Source organism: Arachis hypogaea, chromosome 19 (assembly GCF_003086295.3).
Source record: "Arachis hypogaea cultivar Tifrunner chromosome 19, arahy.Tifrunner.gnm2.J5K5, whole genome shotgun sequence".
In the NCBI taxonomy this organism is placed as follows: Eukaryota; Viridiplantae; Streptophyta; class Magnoliopsida; order Fabales; family Fabaceae; genus Arachis; species Arachis hypogaea.
In genome coordinates, this window is record NC_092054.1 from 133,118,714 (window position 1) to 133,140,313 (window position 21,600).

Genomic DNA, 21,600 nt, shown 5'->3' on the forward strand with positions numbered 1-21,600 from the left:
ATGAGATTGTTACTAGGTGAAAACAATAACATACAAGAACTCAGAAATTTTACAAAATGGCTACTCAAAATTGGTGATGGTTTGGCTGGTAATACAACAGATAGTGAATCGATCGTTCATATACCATCTAACATTTTGGTTAAGAATTTTGAGACAGCTTTGGATGACCTTATTGATTTTATATATCCAGATATGTTATCCAATTTATTCGTTGAAAATTATTTTAAGGATAGAACAATTCTTGCACCAACTCTGGATTGTGTCATTGATGTCAACGACAAGATGACTGTAGGGTTACCTGGACAAGAAAGAGTCTACTTAAGTTCTGGCTTTGTGTGTGCTGAGGAGAAAAATATAAAATTTGAGTTAGATGCTTTCTCACCAGAGATTCTAAATGGAATAAATTGTTCAGGTCTACCACCACACAAGTTGGTTGTAAAGGTTGGCGCTCCTGTTATGTTGCTGCGGAATATAGACCAAACTAATGGTTTGTGCAATGGAACGAGAATGCAAGTTAGAAGAATGAGAAACTATGTGATAGAATGCAAGACTTTAACCGGTAATAAAGTTGGAAGTATTGTTCTTATCCTAAGATTGAATCTAATTCTAAATAACGAAATATTACCGGTCAGGTTTCAAAGAAGACAATTCCCAATTATTATGTCATTTGCAATGACAATAAATACATCTCAGGGACAAACTCTATCAAAAGTTAGAATATACCTTCTAAGGCTAGTTTTCACCTATGGTCAATTATATGTTGTGTTATCAAGAGTAACGAGTAAAGATGGTCTGCGAGTGTTGTTGCAAGATCACGGACACTTGAAAGATAACTGCACAATGAATGTGGTATATAGAGATGTTTTTGAGAGCTTATAATGAAAATGTAATAACGAAATCTCTTAATTAAATTTATTAATTTATTAAAATTTATTACTATCAATTAAAAAAATTGACAAATTTTTTGTGCTAATGGGTAATGCATTCTTATTGTACATTTATAACTTGAGAATATTAAAATTATCATAAAAATTCGTATTATTTTATTCTCTTGATAAACAATTTTATAATTATGTTAATCATATAATTTTGTATACTAATATTAATATAATATTGTTTCAGGTATATATTTTACAGCATCAAAGGATAGTGTTGAGTTGTTATTTAGTAGGTTTAAATTATTTATTGTTTATTAGAGAACTTTCTGCATTAGAATTCTCTAATAATTTGTTGTTCATTTTGAGCTGATTTTGATACATTCTTAGTTCGCAATAAATCAATATATAAAAATTTGTTGGTAAATTTAAGTATTACTAGATTATTTATGGTGACATTCAGTATATATGTCTGAGTTATTGAAGAAAGTAGATTACTAAAATCGATTAATAACTATTTTAGAGTTAATCCAATTAACACTAGATTAAGAAAAAACAAACAATGCATAACATGTTACGTTTTTATTAATCAAATTATTATAATTTAAATTAATTTTAACAAAATAACTTAAAATTTTAATTTCAATCTTATCACGTGCATGTCACAGGTAATTACACTTGTTTAAGTTCTATTTAAGGGTTTATTGTTAGCCAATTAACACTGACAGAATTTAAATCTCCCACAATTATTTAACCAGACGAGTAAGCTAATCACTCGACCACTAACTCAAGAACATTAAAAAAAAAAAGGTGAATGCTACCCAACCCCTCTAAAATAACATGTAAGTTACCTTTATTATGTGTCACATTATAATTGGTCCTTATCTTAACCATAGTTGGGTTATTTTATAATTTATTATTCTTAAAATATCAAAGCTCCACTCCCTTTAATTGAAGCACATTCCACTCCTCCATTTTTTGTTCATCACTTCATCACCTAGATTCGGTCCTTCCAAGCACCATCACGTTCGTGACAAGAAGCGCCAACTTCATCGCCATATACTGCCCTCCCACACAATCTCTCTTTCTTTAGTGCATAATCCCTTAGTCACGTCGTTGAATTCCATCGCCCATAACTTATCCTTCCCAGTATAGCCAGCGCCTCTTTTTGCCATGGATCACTGCTTATCCACATAATTAATGGTTAATTTTGGTTATTAAATTTTTTTATTAAAAAAACATATCTTTATTTAATTACGTGATGGAACATATATTTATATGTAAAATATAATATAATAAAATAAATCTATTCAAAGTATTTAAAAGTATAATTAAAATTATAAACATACAAATATAATAATAAAATTTGTACTCCAAACAAGTAAACATATTTTTTTATCATACATATATTATTTAAAAAATAAATATATTATTAAAATTAATAACAGAAATTTAAAATGATAAAATTTAACTTTCTTATCGTATTTTTTATAGTATTTTTATTTTTTAATTTTTAATTTATTAGTATTTTATTATTTAATTAATAATTAAACAAATTATTTTTATGAAAAATTATTTTTTGTATTATATTAGAGAAGAGACCAATATAGCAGTTTAAAAAATAAATTGTATAAATATTTAAGAGATAAATATGAAATACATATCTAAAATAAATAAAACAGACAAAATAGGAGTACTCTTGAGAAATGGAGAATTATTTTTGTCTGTTTTATTTATTTTAGGCATGTATTTCATATTTATCTCTTAAATATCTATCTATATAATTTACTTTTGTATTTAAAAATTTTAATATTATCTATTTTTTATTTAAAAATTATTTTTACATTATTTTTTAAACGGTTATATTGGTCTCTTTTTTAAGATAATACAAAAAATAATTTATCATGAAGATAATTTATTTAATCATTAATTAAATAATAAAGTACGAATAAATTAAAAATTAAAAGAATAAAAATACTATAAAAAAATTTGTAAGAAAGTTAGATTTTATCATTTTAAATTTGTGTTATTAATTTTAACAATTTATTATTTTTTAAAATAATTTATGTACGATAAAAAATATGTTTTTTTTTATTTTAATTATACTTTTAAGTACTCTAAATAGAGTTATGATATTATATTTTACATATGAATATATGTTCTATCTTGTAATTAAATAAAAATTTATTTTAATAAAAAAATTTAATAGCCAAACTAAACATTACTTAAGTATGTATTTCATATTTATCTCTTAAATATTTATACAATTTATTTTTTAAACTGTTATATTGGTCTCTTCTCTAATATAATATAAAAAATAAATTTTCATACAAATAATTTGTTTAATTATTAATTAAATAATAAAGTACTAATAAATTAAAAAATAAAAATAAAAATACTATAAAAAATACGGTAAAAAAATTGAATTTTATCATTTTAAATTTCTGTTTTTAATTTTAATAATATATTTATTTTTAAATAATATATGTATGATAAAAAAATATGTTTATTTGTTTGGAGTACAAATTTTATTATTATATTTGTATGTTCATGATTTTAATTATACTTTTAAATATTTTGAATAGATTTATTTTATTATATTATATTTTACATATAAATATATGTTCCATCACGTAATTAAATAAAGATATATTTTTTTAATAAAAAAATTTAATAACCAAATTAACCATTAATTAACCAAATTAAGTAGTGATCCACGGCAAAAAGAGGCGCTGGCTATACTGGGAAGAGAGGTTATGTGGAAGGGCATGGTGATGACGTTGGCTTGGAAGGACCAAATCTAGGTGATGAAGTGATAAACAAAAAATAGAGGAGTGGAATGTAATTCAATTAACGGAAGTAGAGCTTTGATATTTTAAGAATAATAAATTATAAAATAACCCAACTATGGTTAAGATAAGGACCAATTATAATGTGACACATAATGAAGGATAACTTACATGTTATTTTAGAGAGGGTTGGTTAGCATTCACCAAAAAAATAAACTCTAAATTACTTTTTTTTTTTTTATTACTGCATATGTAATTTTGTAGATGCCTTTCTTTGTACGGTCTTACTTTGGGCCTCGGCCCATTCAAGATAACAAGACAAAAAATAAAACACGAAATCTTTTCCCCCGAAATCTCACTCTGTCTCTCTCCCCCGGAAAGGTTCTCTCTTTGTCTGAAAGGCTCCGCATTTTCTCTCTCTAAAACCCCATCCTCTTCAGTGAACTTACCCTCAATTTCTGGCTCTGCTTGCTTCCGCAGATCTTCAAAGGCTTATTGCGGATCCAAAGGTGGGGTTTTTATACAAATTCTAGGGTTTTAGGGGCCTTCTCTGCAATGGCCACTGCCTACCCCTTTGCCGTCAGTGCCGCCCAGGTTCCCTTCTTTTCTCTCTCAAAACCTCTGTTTTGCTTTTTCAGTGTTTGGATTCGCTTTTTTTTTCCCCTTAAAGTCAAAAAGCTTGTAATGAGAATGTTGAAGAGAAAGTTTCACACTTTTTAGCTGAAAAAGAATAAAAGCCCCCTTTTTTGTTGCGTGATGATTAACTAAATCCAAACACTAACTAATCTTTTGGCTATTGTGTGTGATTTTCAGGTTGGGACATACTTTGTGGGGCAGTATTACCATGTTCTTCAGCACAAGCCAGAGTTGGTGTTCCAGTTCTACTCTGATGCTAGCACCATGGTTCGAATTGATGGCAATGCTAGGGAGACTGCGACCGCGATGCTAGTAAATTTCTTAGCCTCCCCTTGTTTTGGTTATTGTTATCTATCTGTTTATAATTGTTACCTATGTAATGAAAGAATTTCATGAAGCACCATTTGGGGAAGGATCTTAGTTGATTGTTTGTAATGAAAATTTGGATTTTGATAGATTGCAATGGCATTATGGAAGTTGATAAATGGTTTAGATGAATGTTCATCTGTTTCTGATGTCATTATGAAGTATAGTTGTAGTGGTGTGGAGTATTCAATTGCAATTGGAGAGCTGGAATTGTTAGATGAATGTTTATCTGTTTGTGTGTGTTTTGTGTTGGAAAAGGTTGGAGGGGGTAGTGAGATGAAAATATCTTAATATCTTATCTAATCTAAGTTAAAATTCCTTGTTTTTAAAGCCTGTTGTTGTTGATCTTACATGAACTTTTTCCTTGGAACAAGTTTTCATAAAATTTGGCAGGGAGAAGAAACAGAAAGAAGAGAGAAGGAAAAGAGAGGGGGGGGGGGGGTCTCATTGCTTTTTCTGATTTCGTACTGTCCTCCTGTCCATTAGTTCCTTTAATTAAAGAAATTTTCCTCTGGGCAGCAAATCCATGCACTTGTTATGTCACTCAGTTATACCGGAATTGAAATCAAAACTGCACAATCTTTGGATTCTTGGAGTGGTGGTGTTCTTGTGATGGTTTCTGGATCTGTGCAACTTAAGGACTACAGTTTGAGGAGAAAATTTATGCAAACGTTCTTCCTTGCACCACAAGAAAAAGGATATTTTGTTTTAAATGACATTTTTCACTTTGTTGAAGAGGAACCAATTCATCATCACCAAGCAGTCTTTCTAGCTCAGAACAATCTTGATTCAAAATTGAATGCTCCTACCACAAATAATCCAGGTAAGTTCTGACTTCATGCTTAGGTTCTTATACTCGTGTTTATAATTATTGCTTCAATTGTTAGTTATGGACTTATTGTAATTGCAATTGGAAGAAAAACACAAAGTAAGATTTTTCTGTTTTCATATAAAAGAAAATTTTCATTAGAAGAAAATTTTCATTAGAAGAAAAGGAAAGAGATATTCTGCTTCTAATAAAATTTCTTAGAAGTTGTGTTTGGGATTTCTTGTCTCTCGATGGGACCTTCCTATTCTTTAGCTTGGATCCTGTTCTTTAGCTTGGATGGTGACTCTGCATTCTGTTAATTGAATTAATTAGTGATAAATGTTTTTATAGAGCATATTCTTTTAGAAAAATTTCAGCAACATTAGTTTAACTTTAATATATTATATGTAGCATAATAGTGAGCATATCCTTGTGGCTGATTATGTAATAAGCAGCATAATTGATTCTCATGACTTGTAATATTTTGTTCAATTAGTGAGAGCTATCTGTTTTTCAGTCTCCAGCTACCTGCTTGGTGGAGATTTACAGGCAAGGGAGTTTGTCACTGCAAATGAGGTTAAGGAAAATGGCGTAGTTGATAATTATGGATTTGCAGAGCAACAAATTCAGCGCGTCCATGATTCTGAACATATTCAGGAGCAGGTTGTTGCTGAAGAGTCACATGGTTCACTTCAATCAACTGTCCATGTTGTGCAAGACCAGGTACCTGCTGCGGAAGAGTCTTCTGAGGAGCCTCTAAAACAAACTTATGCTTCCATAGTATGTGTGAATCATCCAATACATTAGTGCCTCAATGTTTTCGTTTGGAATTTATTGATGACTTTGGAATTGACCATTATTATTGTCCTTGTAAGTTACGGGTGGCCAAAGGACAATCTGCACCAGTTGTAGCTTCTCAGCCATCGCAAACAAACGTGTCCTCCTTGGAATGGGATAATACCCCACTGAGTAGCAATCAACAAACAACTGCTTCAACTAATGCACTTGATAGGTTTGGAACTGATGCAGCTGAAGAGGTCCCTGCAACAGAAGATGAAGGTTATTGTGAGTATTTTGTTCTTCTACTGAGTGTTTTTTTTTTATTATTTAATATTTTTTTTGGGTGTAAATTACATTTTGATGGTTCATTATGTTATCTTTATTTTCAGTTTTTACCAATAAAGTTGTTTGTTTGAATCCCTCGATGTGCTAGTCCGTATTGTTTATCATGTACTCATTTGTTATTTCTGTGTATTTTAATTTGTTACATTTTCTTTCAGATGAAATCAAATCTGTTTATGTGAGAAACTTGTCACCTGCTGTCTCTGCTGCTGATATTGAACAGGAATTCAAGAATTTTGGTAGGATCAGGCCTGATGGTGTTGTCATAAGAAGCCGGAAGGTATGTGTTTACGTCTTCAATGAAGTATGCCGGTTAATTCATATCCCATGACAAACCTAAACTTTTCACTTTTCTTCAGGATGTCGGTGTTTGCTATGCATTTGTTGAATTTGAAGATATGAGCGGCGTTCATAATGCAGTCAAGGTTTAGATTTCAGTTTTAAAAGCTTTATTGTACATTGTCACCTGTTCAAAATTATTGATCTATTTGCCTCTGGTTGCACCTTACAAGTCTTATTTTCCCAGGGCCTGGTTTCTGATTTCAAATTCTGTTTTCTCATGTTTATTTTATACTTTTGCAGGCAGGATCTGTAGAGGTAGGAGGAAGACAAGTATACATCGAAGAGCGGAGACCAAACAGTAACATCCCTTCCCGTGGAGGAAGTATGCTTTCCTTTATTCTTATTTAATGTTTTGCTTCTTTTTTTAACAAATTAAGTTGTTTAGTGCTAATTGCGTGAGCTCAATTATGTTGACTATGGATCATGGTAGCTTTCATGCTGATATCCTTGTCAACCGCACTGTTTGATGACTCTTCCTGGTGACATGGACAAAGATATTTATCCTTGGTCCACGTCGCAGTTAGCCAGTTAATTTGTTTCGTGTCATGAAATATTCAAAATGATACATTGTCTAATCAAAAGTTGACTCTTTATGTTGTTTTAATGATGGCATTCGCACTGGTTAAGGATTGAAATTTAATAACTTGAATGTAGACACAAGAAGATATAATAGTATTGTCTGATTCATGCACCGAAATTGAAGATTTTGTATTCATAAAGAAATGTTTACAAGCATTCTGAAGTAGCTTTGCTTTATGATTATTGTATTCTCAACAGGAAGAGGTAGAGGGAGGGGTAGCTATCAGTCAGATACCCAAAGAGGGCGTTACAGCTCGAGGAACCTCGGCAGGGAAAGTGGCCAAGATGGAGGTGAAAGAGAGTATAACAGACCGAAAGGAAATGGTTTCTATAGACCAAGTCCCCGCCACGAGAGAGGATATTCAGTGCACCAAGCACCAAGAAATGGTCACAATCATGCTGAGTCAACATAAATTTTTTTGCCAAAAGTACCAAATTGAATCCAGAAGAAGACACTTGAGTTCTATAATTTTTGAAATCTTAAATTATGGCTTATTATTTTTGTTAAGGGGCTTCATGGTTTATTTGTTTCTTCAGGAATTTTCATTATGATTAGTTGGCAGGTCTAAAATATCCCTTGGGTTGTTTAATGACCATTGAAGTATAGTTATTTTCATCTAAGGTTCATGATTACCTCATAGTTTTATGTTGTTTGATGAGATGATTTTGATGCAACAATTTGTATATTGTACATTGATCATATCTTGTCTTTTCCTGTGCTAGCGTGCATTCCTTGCTACTTATTAATGATACGCCTTTTCGGCTTTTCCTTTTAAGTTTTAATCGATGAAGGCTTACAAGAAAAATGATCTACAAAATAGAGCCATGTTCCGCTACTTACAATGTTTGGAGATAAAAACTAGGGTTCAGTTTCGGGCTTCCTGTATGAAACTACGTTTAGATTTATATTGTTTGATTTAAATTCATGTTTTATAATTAGAGAAAAGGATAAGTCGATCCCAAGATTTTTTGGTCTGCGGACATTGAAGTCTATGAGGATCTAAAAATACATTTAAGTCTCTAACCTTTTTAAAATTTAGACATATCAATTCCTGAGTTTAATTGCCTAATTTTAAAAATATTCTCACGTGTGCATTCGTATCAACTAAATCAGTACAACAGGAGTTATGTTTAATTTTTTCGTTGAGTTTGACAGACTCAAGTGAACATCCAGATTTTGTAAAGGTCAAAGACTTAAATATATTTTCAAATCTTTGAAGATTTAAATGTCTGCAGATCAAAAGGTCAAAGACTTATTTGTCGTTTTCTCTTATAATTAATAATTAATATATATTATAATATAATATTTAAAATATTATATTTTAATACTTTAAATAATAATTTGAGTGGTATTTAAAATAAAGCCAAAAAATATTAGAGTCGAGTATGAATATACTTAAACTTGGCGTGTCACAGTCACCAAAAAAAAACTTGGCGTGTCACAGGTATAATTTCAGCCCCGAAAAACGACCAAAAAATAAGAATAAATGGTCAAAATAATTTCTAATAGATCACTCGTTCTCTAAATTGGTTTTTGAAATTTTGTTTAATTAAATTCGTCCTTTAAAGATTTTAACTCAGTCATATTAGTTCTTTTGTCACTTCCATTACTAATGGTGTCAGAGTTTGTTGATGTGGTACGTTAAGTAACATCACAACACACACTTAGTAGTCTTAATTGACTATTAACATGATTAGTTTATGAAATTATATCAAATCAATACCAAATTGAAGAATTCTAATGCCTTAAGTTCTCCCTTTAATTAGGTTTTGATTTTATATAATTTCATAAACTTATTATATTAATAATCAATTAAAACTCTTAGGTGTATGTTGTGGTATTACTTAACGTATCATATTAACAAATTTTGACACATCAACAAACAAACTGACGAAAGAACTAACATAATTAACTTAAAATCTTTTAAGGATAAATTTGATTAAAATATTCTTTCAATAACTAATTGGGAGAACGAATAATCTTTTAAAGATAAATTTAACTATTTACTCACAAAAATAAAAGTAGAAAGGATAATTTATGTAAAAATAATTTTTGCAGGATTCATTGAAGTTACAATGGAGTGTGTTTCTATTTTCTAAGACAGAGGCCTTGGTTTATTTTTTTAATCAAAGATAGTCTATTTTTCCATCCATAATAATATAAAAATGTCGAAAGACAACACGAACCATTAACAATATTCTTTTACGAAAAAATCATTTAAAGTTGGAAAAAATTATAAAATAAGAAAAAAAAATTTAATAACCATTAAATTTGTATTTTTTATTTTTTAACAAATTTATTATTTTAGTTCAAATGTGACTAAATTTTATTTTCATAGTTTATCAACTTTTCACTTTAAAAAGGTTAATTCTCAAATTTTGACGCAGCGACACTAATGTCTAACTACCAAGAGCAATTTATTATTTTAGAAAAAAAAAAGGCTAATTATTAATTAAATTTCTAGGATATTTTATATTTTATTGGAGTTGTGCTCCCATCATTAGACACTTGACAGGAAACCATACATTCTTGGAGGGCAAACAAAAGGACTTTCTCCACACGGCAAGATGTCAAAGTTGCCTGCCTCAATGCTCAATGCGTTTTCCTTAATGCTTAAGATCACTTCTGATCGTCGCCGCTACAGTTATTTTAGGAGATAGAACCGGTAAGCTCATGCATAAACTTTCTACTCCCTCAATAACGGGATTTTTTATTTAAATAAATTAAATAAATATTTTATTTATTGAAATAAATAATTATAAAATATTTTGTATATATAAATATAAAAATATAATTTTTAAAAATAATAAAAAAATATTAATAATTTAAATTGGATCAAACTTTTAAAATAAAACGTTTCAAATAATAAAAAAGTTGGACGGTTTTAAATAATAGAGAAGACGAGTGGTTTTAAAATACAGTTATGCTACACATACAAATTTTTTTTGGCTTACAAATCTTACAAGTTGGGCCAAACTCAACAAAAGTTACGCTCACCCACAAAAGCGTGTTAACACGCGCATCACGTTTCCAAAGCGCTCCTTCATTATTATGAACGACTCTTCTTCTTTCTCGATGAAAACCACAACTGTCATTTTTTTTTCGCGTTCCTCTTCCTCCTCTTCTTCCTTCTTCTTCTCCTTCTTCTTTGTGTTTCTTCTCCTTTTTCTTCGCGTGTTTCATCTTCAACGTCGTGTTTCTCCTCCTTCTTCTTTTGATTTTGCAACATTATGTATTTTTTCTTTGTTTGATTTTTTCTTTTCAAAAAGAATTATGAGAATATGAAATAAGAAGATGAAGAAGAAGAAGTAGTAGAAGATAAAGAGGAAAAAGAGGAAGAGGAAGAGTTCTAAATTATGTAGAACTTATCAGAATAAAGATACACCCAAATATCTTCATTTTACACCCAAATATATTCGTGTTATACCCAAATATCTTCGTTTTACACCCAAATTTACTGCAAATACAGAAATGAGTTATGTTACGTGTACACTAAAATCAGCCACCAAAGTTAGCCACCAGTATAAAATATATACTGGAATACAAATACATTGAAAATAAATTAAAACACACATGTATTTATACACAAATACATTGGTGGCTGATTTTAGTGTACAAATGGCATTTTTGTACAGAAAAATGTTTCCTCTAATGCTGCATTTTTTTCTTCTTCTTCTTTTCCTTATTTTTTTCTTTCTTTTAGTTAAATGAATGTAAGTTCATCCTCTTCCAAGTAATTTTGCAACATTATGTGTTTCTTCTTCTTCTTTATTTGATTTTTTTGTTATTATTCTTGTTAAGAGAATAAAACAAGAAGAAACTTGAGAAGGTAAAACAAAAAGAAAAAGATGAATAAGAAAAAAATAAGAAGAAGATGGTGATGATGATGATGATGAAAAAAAAAAGAAGCAGCAGCAGAAGATGAGGAGGAAGAGGAAGAGTTCTGAATTATGCAGAACTTATCAGAATAAAAATACACCCAAATATCTTCGTTTTACACCCAAATATCTTCGTGTTACACCCAAATATCTTAAAAATACACCTAAACATCTTCGTGTTACATCTAAATTTGCTGCAAATATAGAAAAATGTTTCCTCTAATGCTACATTTTTTTCTTCTGAATTGAACCACACCTTAGCCACTTGATTGGATTCAAAACAATAAAAGTAGGAGAAAACTTGTAAAGACTTGTATGAGAAAAATGCTTGTATGTGGAGAACAAACTGCTCATTAATACCACAGAGGGGCTACAAAATATACCCAAAATATACCATATTAAAATATGCATAAACTATAGAATGCAAATAAAACTATAAAATCATTATTAAACAGAAACTAAAACAATTCAACTAAAAGAATAACACAATTCATCCTCAGTTAGATGAAAAGTTATAAACTGTAAATATACCCAAACTTTCCTAAAATACATCCAAATATTCCTGATTTACACCCGAACGTCTAATATAAAATGCAGAAAATTCATCAAAACTAGTACATCAGATTCAATTCAAACAAGAAACAATGAACAACAAATTTCATAGGCAAGGTCCACGCATTATTCAGCTACACAATCATAAACTACTAACTGTTCAAATTCAGATTCAATTATTAATTGGAATTAAACCACCTCAGGAACTTCATTGGATTCAAATTTAAAATCCACTTCACTCTAATTCAGCTGACAATCTGAAGTTGAATCATCCATTATCTTCAAAACGATTTTAGAGCTTGATTTCAGAAACAATGAAAAATAAGAAAAATGAAGAAAGAGAACAGAGAGAGAAACTTACGTAAACGGCGAAGGAGAAGGCAGAGAGAAACGTACAAAAGAGATCGAAGAGAGAAGGCAAGAAAACGCAGAAGAAATTTGAAAAAGGAAACGAAATTCTTTCGAAAAAGGAAGTTATATATTCGCGCGTTGATTGATTGAAAAATTTGTTAAGGAGGCGCTTGAAACATATGTGCCATAAGAGGCGCGTTTTAGGGATAAGGGATATTGAGAACTTGTAAGACTTGTACAATAAAAATGCTTGTATGTATAGATTAATTCTTCAAAATAATAGAAGAGATAGACGGTTTTAACTAACTAATTAATGGGCAAATAAGATTGGGCGATGAAGCTAGCGACTGACCTAGGCGATACTGAATGGTGGGCGAGTGGTGCATGGGACGGGATGAATGGCGGAACGGCAGAGCTTTAAGAACAACAAAACACGATAAATGAAGGAGAACGGGTTGACGCGGTTGCCAAGTCTGATGGAGTGATGACTGCTGCTATAGAAATCACCGCGGACGAAAGAAAACGACGCAATCAGGAGCACGAACATGAAAAAAGTGAGGAAACAAGAACAAACTCACTTGGAAGAATATAACCCATGAGTGATGGGGAGGACACGGGTTGCGGCGGCAGAGCGAGGATCAGGCGTAGGATCCGCTAGGCAGATTAATGGAAGAGTGATAAGCTATAACAGAGACGCACAACAAGAAGAAGGGGAATCCAATGTTACAATAGGAATGAACTTGAAAGAGGGGGAAGATCAATGGTGGAATTGGGAGATGTTCATGGCGATGAGCAAGAGAAAGAATGTGACAACCATGTAAAAGAAGGGTTAGAAATAGAGGTTGGTCTAGATGAAGGAAGTAAGTCTCATAGTGAGGATCAAAGACAGAGTTGGGAAGAAGAAATGACAGAATATAGAGACATGAAAACTAGATGTGGAGTCAAGTGTTCTTTAGTGTAACGATGAGGAGGATATTATGGCTATTTTACAGGAGTAAAATGAAGCAATAGCTCTGAAACATAGATTGGCTAAGCAAAAGAAAAAGTTTGAAGAAGTCGTCCAAAAAATTGCAAACAAGTGTGTAACAAGAATTTTAAATAATTTTAAGCTCTTGGAGTGTTAGCGGGTTGGGAAGAGTTAGCAAATTGAATATGACAAAAAAAAACTTAAAAATAAGTTTAGGTTGGATATATTTGATTTATTTCATATTTGGAGAAGTGATAGACCTAGCTGGGAGTTTATAAGTTCAGTTGGTACTTCTGGATGATTACTATTAATATGGGATGAAATCAATGTTTAAATTGAATAATTGCTATAAAGAAGATAGGTGATTATATATAGAAAGAGTTATGGTCAAAGATAACTTTTACTGTGCTATTTGTTTGGTGTATGGATCACATGTGAGAGAGAAAAAACATTCAATGTGGGAGGAATTAAGTTATATTGCAGGATTGTGTCAGGTGTTTTTTTGTTACATGGGAGACTTCAATAAAATTGTGCATATGGAGGAAAGAAAATGAGCGACTAGCTTATCAGCGTCAGTTGAATATTTTAGAACATGAATGAATGATATGGAGTTGGTTGACTTTACGCTAAATGATCGCAAGTATACATGGTTTAGGGGACCGTCTTGCAGTCATATTGATAGGACCTTAGTTAGCTTGGGATGGCTAGATGTGTACCTGGAGACATGGTTGATGGGAGGGTCAAGAGGATTATCCGATCATTACCCTTTTACAATAGAAGATAAAAGAGTATTTGAGGGTCCAAGACCGTTCCGCAGCTTAAATTCGTGGTTCATGCATGAAGGGTTTTCAAGAATGGTTAAGAAAGAGTGGAGGAAATTAGGAGATATCCAATTTTTAGATAAGATGAAAATATTGTTAATATTGCTGGGTAGATGACATAAGCAACACTTTGGAGATATAATTGAGAAAATAAAAAGTTCGAGGAAGAGATAAAGAAGGACGAAGGTAGATGATATGGTTAGCAATGGGATTTGTGATGGTATGGTGGAGGCAAGGAAAAAGGCATTAGTTAGGTGCTGTAAGAAGTCATATGTTAGATAGGATATTCACTGGAAGCAAATATTTAGATCTCGACATGCTAAGGAGATGGATAGGAACACAAGATACCTTCACAACATTGTTTCGGCAACAAAAAGGAACAACCAGATTTAGAAACTGATGATTAATGAGAGATTGGTGAGGAATCATGCGAGTATCGAGGTTGCAATTAGATACTTTTATAAAAATTTGTACCACTAGAAATCTTCTCCAAATATTAGTTTTCGAGATGATTTAGTCAGTCAGATAGAGATGGAGGAAGCTATAGCGCTAGAGGTAATGTCGATGGAGGAAGCGAAAGAGACAGTTTAAGACTGTGAATCATCTAAGGCTCTAGGTAGTAATGGATATAACATGAATTTTTATAAAAAAAAGTGTTGGAAGGAGATTGAAATAAAATTTACTGCAGTTGTGATGAGTTTTTTTTTTTAGAAGGAAAGAATACCAGTAGACTCTAATGTTACATGGGTAGCTTTGGCTCTGAAATTTATTGGGACAAAGGAGATGAAAGACCTCAGACCTATTAGCATGGTTAGATTTGTCTATAAGGTTATATGTAAAGTGTTGATGAGAAGAATGAGAAGCATAATGTCGGATTTAGTTGAAAAATCACAGAGTGTCTTTGTTAAAGAGAGGAAGACACATGATGGAGTTTTTATTGCATGTGAAATTTTGCAATGGTTAAAACTAAAGAAGAAGGCATCAGTGATCATCAAATTGAATTTTCAAAAGCCTATGATAGAGTTAAGTGGAGCTTTGTTGATACTGTGTTGGAAAAGATGGGATTCAGTAGTAGATGGAGAGTATGGATTAGGGAGTGTATTAGGTTGGCATCAATCTCTATTTTGGTTAATGAGTCACCATCAAAACCTTTCAAGATGGAGAGACGACTTCGTCAAGGCTATCCATTGTTACCATTTTTGCTCGTTAATGTGGTGGATGTGTTGAATAGGATGATTAAGGAGGCGGTAAGAAGCATGCAAATATCTCCACTCTTAGTGAGTAGAGATAATATAGAGTTATCATATCTACAATTTATTGATAACACCATATTATTCTGTTTATTGGAGGAGGAGACAGTGAGAAATTATAAAAGACTTCTGAGGTATTTTGAAATGATGTCCGGGTTGAGTATAAATTTTGAGAAGTCCAACTTGATACCAGTGAATTGCGGTTAGGAGTAGATTAGACGGATGTGTCGACTACTAGGGTGTCAGGCGATAGCTCTACCGGCGAGATACCTTGGTATTAACTTTGGAGAAAATCCGAGGCTAGTAAAAACTCAAAAACTGGTGGTAGTAGATAAAATGAAGGAGAAACTTAGTTTGTGGAAAGTAAAGGTCCTTATTAAAGTTGAAAATTTGGTTCTCGTTAAGTTAGTTATCAACAGTTTACCTATTTATTAGCTGAGTCTGTATAAGATGCTAAATACGGTTGTGTGAAGAATAATTTCATTATAGAAAAGATTTTTTTAGAGGAAGAAAAAGTAGACGACCTGACTTGGCTCTTGTAAAGTGGGAGATAATATAATACAGGCACCGAAAAAATTAGGAGGGTTGGGAGTGAAAAATGTGATTGTTCGTAATATTAGTTTGCTGTTTAAATGGTGGTGGAGATTCTCAAAAGAGGATTGTCCTTTATAAAAGAAGATTGTGTGCTCATGCAATAACTTAAACCCTAATCACTTGTTATCAACTCAAACATTACCAATAAAAGGGGTCCATGGAGAGACATATATCAACTGCAAATAAAGGAGCAACATGTCAGAGAGAAGATGATTCATCGTCTTGCTACGGAGGTAGGGAATGGTAGATCAACCAAATTTTGGGAGGATACATGGCTCGAAGCAAGAAAGAACTGTTGAAGGACTTCTTTTCGAGACTCTTCTTGATTTCAAACTATTAAAAAAGGATTTGTAATTGGAGATTGTGGGTTTCGAGATGTGATAGAGTAGATTTGGAATTTCCAACGAAGGAGGAAACTCTACCAATGAAAAATAAAAATCTTGAATTAACTACTTGATGTCTTGCAATTTGTTAGATTGATAATAGAAATACAAAATAGAGTGGTGTGAAAATTTGACAAGAAAGGTATTGATTCTACTATTTTATTTGTACAGATTTTACAGAAAAGAGACTTTGACAGATGATATATTTAACTATAGATTCATAAATGAAATTTAGAAAGGACTAATTCCATCTAGAGTTGAGTTGTTTATCTCGTTTGTACTAGTAGGTCGTGTCAATACTAAAGATCGAGTAAATTGGATATCATTGAACAGAAGGATAATGTATGCATTATGTGTAATAAGGATGTTGAACTATACAATACTTATTTATTACTTGTAAGTATTTTTGGTAAATATAATATGCATGGATCATTAATATTGGATGTTGGACATATCTAGACTATTTCATATACCATTAAAAAACATTTTTTGAGTTAGAGAATAATGCCATTAAAAAAAATTGTGCAAAAAATAGTAATTTTTTTCGATTATATAAAATATCAATGATATATTTTTTAGAACAAGATAACAAATACAATAGATTGTGTTACTAAATTGTTTTATTATTTTAGAAAATAAAGTGATAGTTAATTCATGTTATTAATTTTTGTTCATGTTTGTCCTTTGTTTGGTGTATATTCTATTTATAGTGTTGAACTTTTTTTTTTTAAATTTTATTCTTTTACTAAAATTTGATCAACATTTAATCAGTCAAAGAAAAATGAATAATTCTATATTATTAGATATAATCTCACCTCGTTAAAAATGAGGAGTGCTACACATACAAGTCTTTTTGACTTACAAGTCTTATAAGTTACTAAGCCTTTTAATGCGTTATTCAACGTTTCCTATTTTCAAAGCGCTACACTCAGAACGATTCTTCTTCTTCTTCCTCCTCTTCCTCTTCCTCTTCGTTTTTTTTTTTTCGATTTTCATAGTTTCTGAAATCAAGTTTTGAAATCGTTTTGAAAAAGAAGAAGCAGCAGAAGATGAGGAGAAAGAGAAAGAGTTCTGAATTATGCAACGAATTTTGGGTGTATTTTTCGTAATCCTTTGGGTGTATTTCTGTAATCCTTTTGAAGATAATGGAACTTCAGAAATACACCCAAACGATTACAGAAGTACACCCAAAATGATTACAGAAATACACCCAAACGGTTACAGGAATTTACCCAAACGATTATAGAAATACACCCAAAGGATTACAGAAAATACACCCAAAGGATTTAAAGAAATACACCCAAAATTTGTTAAAATACATCTTATGCATAATTCAGAACTCTTCTCTTTCTCCTCCTCATCTTCTACTGCTTTTTCTTCTTCAAAAACGATTTCACCATGAAAAATCGAAAAAAAAAGATAAAACAGAGAGAAAGAACGTAAATGAAGAAGAAGAGGAAGACGATGAAGAAGAACGTGCAGAAACGAAAGAAAAGGAGAAGAAGAAGAGTAAGAGAAAGAAGAACGTGCAGCAAGAAGAAGAAGAAGAAGAAGGAGAAAGAGAAGGCAAGAAACGAAAGAAAAGAAGAAGGAGAAGACGAAGAGGAAGAAGAATGGTTCGAAGCGTGTTTTGAATGTTAATTTTAATTAAACTTGTAAGGCTTACAAGCCTTAATCACTTGTATGCCAAGAATTACTCGTTAAAAATATTAATAGATAATTACAAATTACAAAAACTATTGCCTAACACTCCTCTTTAATATAAATGAGAAGAGAAAAGGTAATTGTGGTCCGACGGCCGGTGCCATATTTGTATATAAATCCACGTTTAGATAAGAAGGATTGGAGCATATGTTTTCAGTAAATTTCCTTGCTAAAACCTTCTCCATATGATCATTAATTTATGATAAGGTAAGGACTAAAAGAGAGGTCAGGGATGACGTCAGAAATAGGCACATCTGGGCATGTATATCCCCACCAATCCACCATCCCTATACGTATTAATATTATGGTTCACTAGTTTTCGTTGGAAGCAGTTATCATCACAAGCACCTGAGTTTCTGAGTTCTGAAACATGGAAACATGGTTGTTGGTGGTGGTTTCCGCATGCGTGTGTCTCCTCATCAGAGCAATAATAATAACTCTTACCAGCAGCAGTCACAAGAGCCAGGCCCGTCCTCGTCTTCCCCCGGGCCCACCACACATTCCTATCGTAACCAGTGTCGTCTGGCTCGCTAAATCATTCTCCCAAATCGAGCCCATCCTCGTCGGCCTTCGGGCCAAGTACGGGCCCGTCATCACACTCCGCATCACTACCCGGCCTGCCATCTTCGTGGCGGATCGCTCCCTGGCCCACCAGGCACTCGTCCAGAAGGGAGCCGTCTTCTCCGACCGGCCCCCTGCCCTAACCGTCTCCCGCATACTCACCTGCAACCAGCACAACATCAACTCCGCACCCTATGGCCCCACGTGGCGCTCCCTCCGCCGCAACCTCACCACTGAGATGCTGCACCCTAACCGCATCAAATCGTTCTCTTCAGTCCGTCGCTGGGTCCTCGACGTCCTCCTCAACCGCCTCAAGTCCGATTCCGAAACCACACACTCCGTCAGAGTCATCGATCATTTCCACTATGCCATGTTCTGCTTACTCGTCTTCATGTGCTTCGGCGAAAAGTTGGACGAAAAGCAAGTCAAGGACGTGGAGCGTGTTCAGCGAGCGTTGCTTCTTGCAGTTAATAGATTCAACGTCCTCAATTTCTGGCCAATAATCACTCGGATTCTCTTCCGGAATCGGTGGCAGGAGTTCTTTAGGCTTAAGGAGGAGCAGAGTGATGTCTTGATTCCGCTAATTAGGGCTAGAAAGTGTGCAACGGAACACCGCGGTGGTGGTGGCGGTGACGGTGGCGGTGATGTTGTTTCTTATGTGGATACTCTGTTGGATTTAGAGTTGCCGGAGGAGAAGCGGAAATTGAATGATGAAGAATTGGTGACGCTGTGTTCGGAGTTCTTGAGTGCCGGTACGGACACGACGGCCACGGCGCTGCAGTGGATTATGGCGAATGTGGTGAAGTACCCGCACGTGCAGCAGAGGCTTCTAGAAGAGATTAGAGAGGTGAAGGGTGAGAGTAGAGAGGAGGTGAAAGAGGAGGAGCTGCAGAGGATGCCGTACTTGAAGGCCGTGGTGTTGGAAGGGCTGCGGCGCCATCCTCCGGGGCACTTTGTGCTGCCGCATGCTGTGACGGAGGACGTGGTGTTGAATGGTTACTTGGTGCCGAAGAAAGGCACGGTGAATTTCATGGTGGCGCAGATAGGTTGGGATCCCGAGGTGTGGGAGGATCCCATGGCATTCAAGCCGGAGAGGTTCTTGGAGAAGGAGAAGGATTTCGATATCACGGGGAACAAGGAAATCAAGATGATGCCATTTGGAGCTGGGAGGAGGATCTGTCCTGGCTTTAATCTAGCAATGCTCCATTTGGAGTACTTTGTGGCCAATTTGGTTTGGAATTTCGATTGGAAGGTGCCCGATGGAGAAACCGTTGATTTGTCTGAAAAGCAGGAGTTTACTATTGTCATGAAGAATCCATTGCATGCTCATATTACTTCTAGGATCTGAATGGAGGACCCTTAATAAAGGTGATACTTTTGATCACAATGATGTAGTAGTTGGTCCAAATATTGTGAATTTTATATAATTCGTGTGTAAATAATGACACTGTTTCTCAGTTGTTATTAAGAAGAATCATTTTGAGCTTATTTTTGGTTTACCACTGGATGAGCTTATTTGTTCTGCATCTAGCATTTCATTATGTAAGCATTCACTTGCAAGCACCTTGGCCTGAATATTTTGTCAATAGCAATGCCCTTTTCATGATATCTAGAACATTGATACTAATTACTATCTTCATTTTCAGCTTCCTACACCCTTTTCCCAAACAAGAGTATGTGCTGCAACAGTAGAAGTAATGGAATAATGGTGCAGGGACTTTCTGGCATGGATACGTTTTTATCTGTTAATATAAACATATCGTTTCTGTATAGATAGATTGACATTTTTTATGTATCAAATTGCTCGAAATGATGTTTATTTTGAAATACACGGAAAATTTCACTGTATAGAGTTGGAAATTAAAAGGGAGTTGATTGCAAAGTCTTTCATTTTTTCCTCTTAGGTAGGAATGGGGTCAACTTAACATGGTGGAAGTCAACAAACAACTTCTTGAATCAAATTTTTTATATTTGCGTTGGATAAATAAATTTTAAAAAATATTATTATAAAATAAATTAATTCCTCTTCAAAATAACAAAAGAATCAATCTATCTAACGAAAATAATTTTCAAAAACATAAAAATTTAAAATACATATTTTAAAAAGAAAGACGAAAATCTTATAACCTATAAGAGTGGCATGACAAGCTCTCAAATCGACTTCTTGTTGAGGAGAGTCGACCGGAAATTTTGTATTAACTGTAAAATTATCTCGGAAAAGAGTTTGACAACACAACATAGGGTGCTCGTCATGGATTTTCGCGTTGAGCAAAAGTTGAGGAAAAGACATCATACGAAAAATCCAAGGACGAGGTGGTGGCGGATGAAAGGTGAGGAACAAAGAAGCTTCCTAAGACGGATAGGAGAAGAGGCAAAGTGGGATGGAAATGGAAGCGCGGAAGAGATGTGGAGGGAGATGGCAGAAGTTATTAGAAGAACAGCAAAAGAAAGTTTTGGTGAATCTAAAGGAATAGGATCAAGAGACAAGCAGTCCTGTGGTGGAATGCGAGTATACAAGAAAAGATAAAGATAAAAAGGGAGTGCTTTAAAGAGTGGTCTTTATGCCGCACTGGGAAAAATACAAGGCGGCTAAGAAAGAGACAAAAGTGGCTATACGTGAAGCAAGAACAAGAGCATATGAGGGTCTCTACCAGTCTTTGGGTACGAAAGAAGGAGAAAAAGGTATATATAAAATTGCAAAAAGCCGGGAAAGAAGAACGAGAGATTTGGATCAGGTGAAATGCATAAAAAATAAGGATGGAGAGGTGTTGGCTCAAGAGGAGAAGATTAATGAAAGGTGAAAGAGCTACTTCTACGAGTTATTTAATGAGGGACAAAAGACTCTTCCGAGCCTTGGTCGATTATGCACAAGGGAAGAAGATCAAAACTTTGACTACTATCAAAAGATTCGAGACTTCGAGGTAAAAGAGGCTCTAAAGCAGATGAAAAATGGCAGGGCAGTAGGACCTGATAATATCCCAATTGAGGTTTGGAAGGGTCTTGGAGAAAAAGGCATCAACT

At 33.4% G+C, this 21,600-nt stretch overlaps 3 protein-coding genes across 3 annotated transcripts; all 3 read left to right on the forward strand.

The window, feature by feature from the left end:
• LOC140182358 (uncharacterized) lies at positions 1-879 on the forward strand. The gene has a single exon (XM_072228528.1). It carries the CDS (start codon positions 1-3, stop codon positions 877-879), a length of 879 nt encoding a protein of 292 aa, XP_072084629.1.
• Positions 880-3,980: 3,101 nt separating this feature from the next.
• LOC112776050 (nuclear transport factor 2) lies at positions 3,981-8,239 on the forward strand. Its single transcript, XM_025820003.3, has 9 exons — positions 3,981-4,258; positions 4,478-4,612; positions 5,186-5,489; positions 5,992-6,254; positions 6,350-6,539; positions 6,755-6,876; positions 6,956-7,021; positions 7,179-7,260; positions 7,716-8,239. Exons 1-9 carry the CDS (start codon positions 4,220-4,222, stop codon positions 7,928-7,930), a joined length of 1,416 nt encoding a protein of 471 aa, XP_025675788.1. The 5' UTR covers positions 3,981-4,219; the 3' UTR covers positions 7,931-8,239.
• Positions 8,240-17,961: 9,722 nt separating this feature from the next.
• LOC112775260 (cytochrome P450 89A2) lies at positions 17,962-20,461 on the forward strand. Its single transcript, XM_025818785.3, has 2 exons — positions 17,962-19,947; positions 20,226-20,461. Exon 1 carries the CDS (start codon positions 18,389-18,391, stop codon positions 19,925-19,927), a length of 1,539 nt encoding a protein of 512 aa, XP_025674570.1. The 5' UTR covers positions 17,962-18,388; the 3' UTR covers positions 19,928-19,947; positions 20,226-20,461.
• Positions 20,462-21,600: the final 1,139 nt, after the last annotated feature.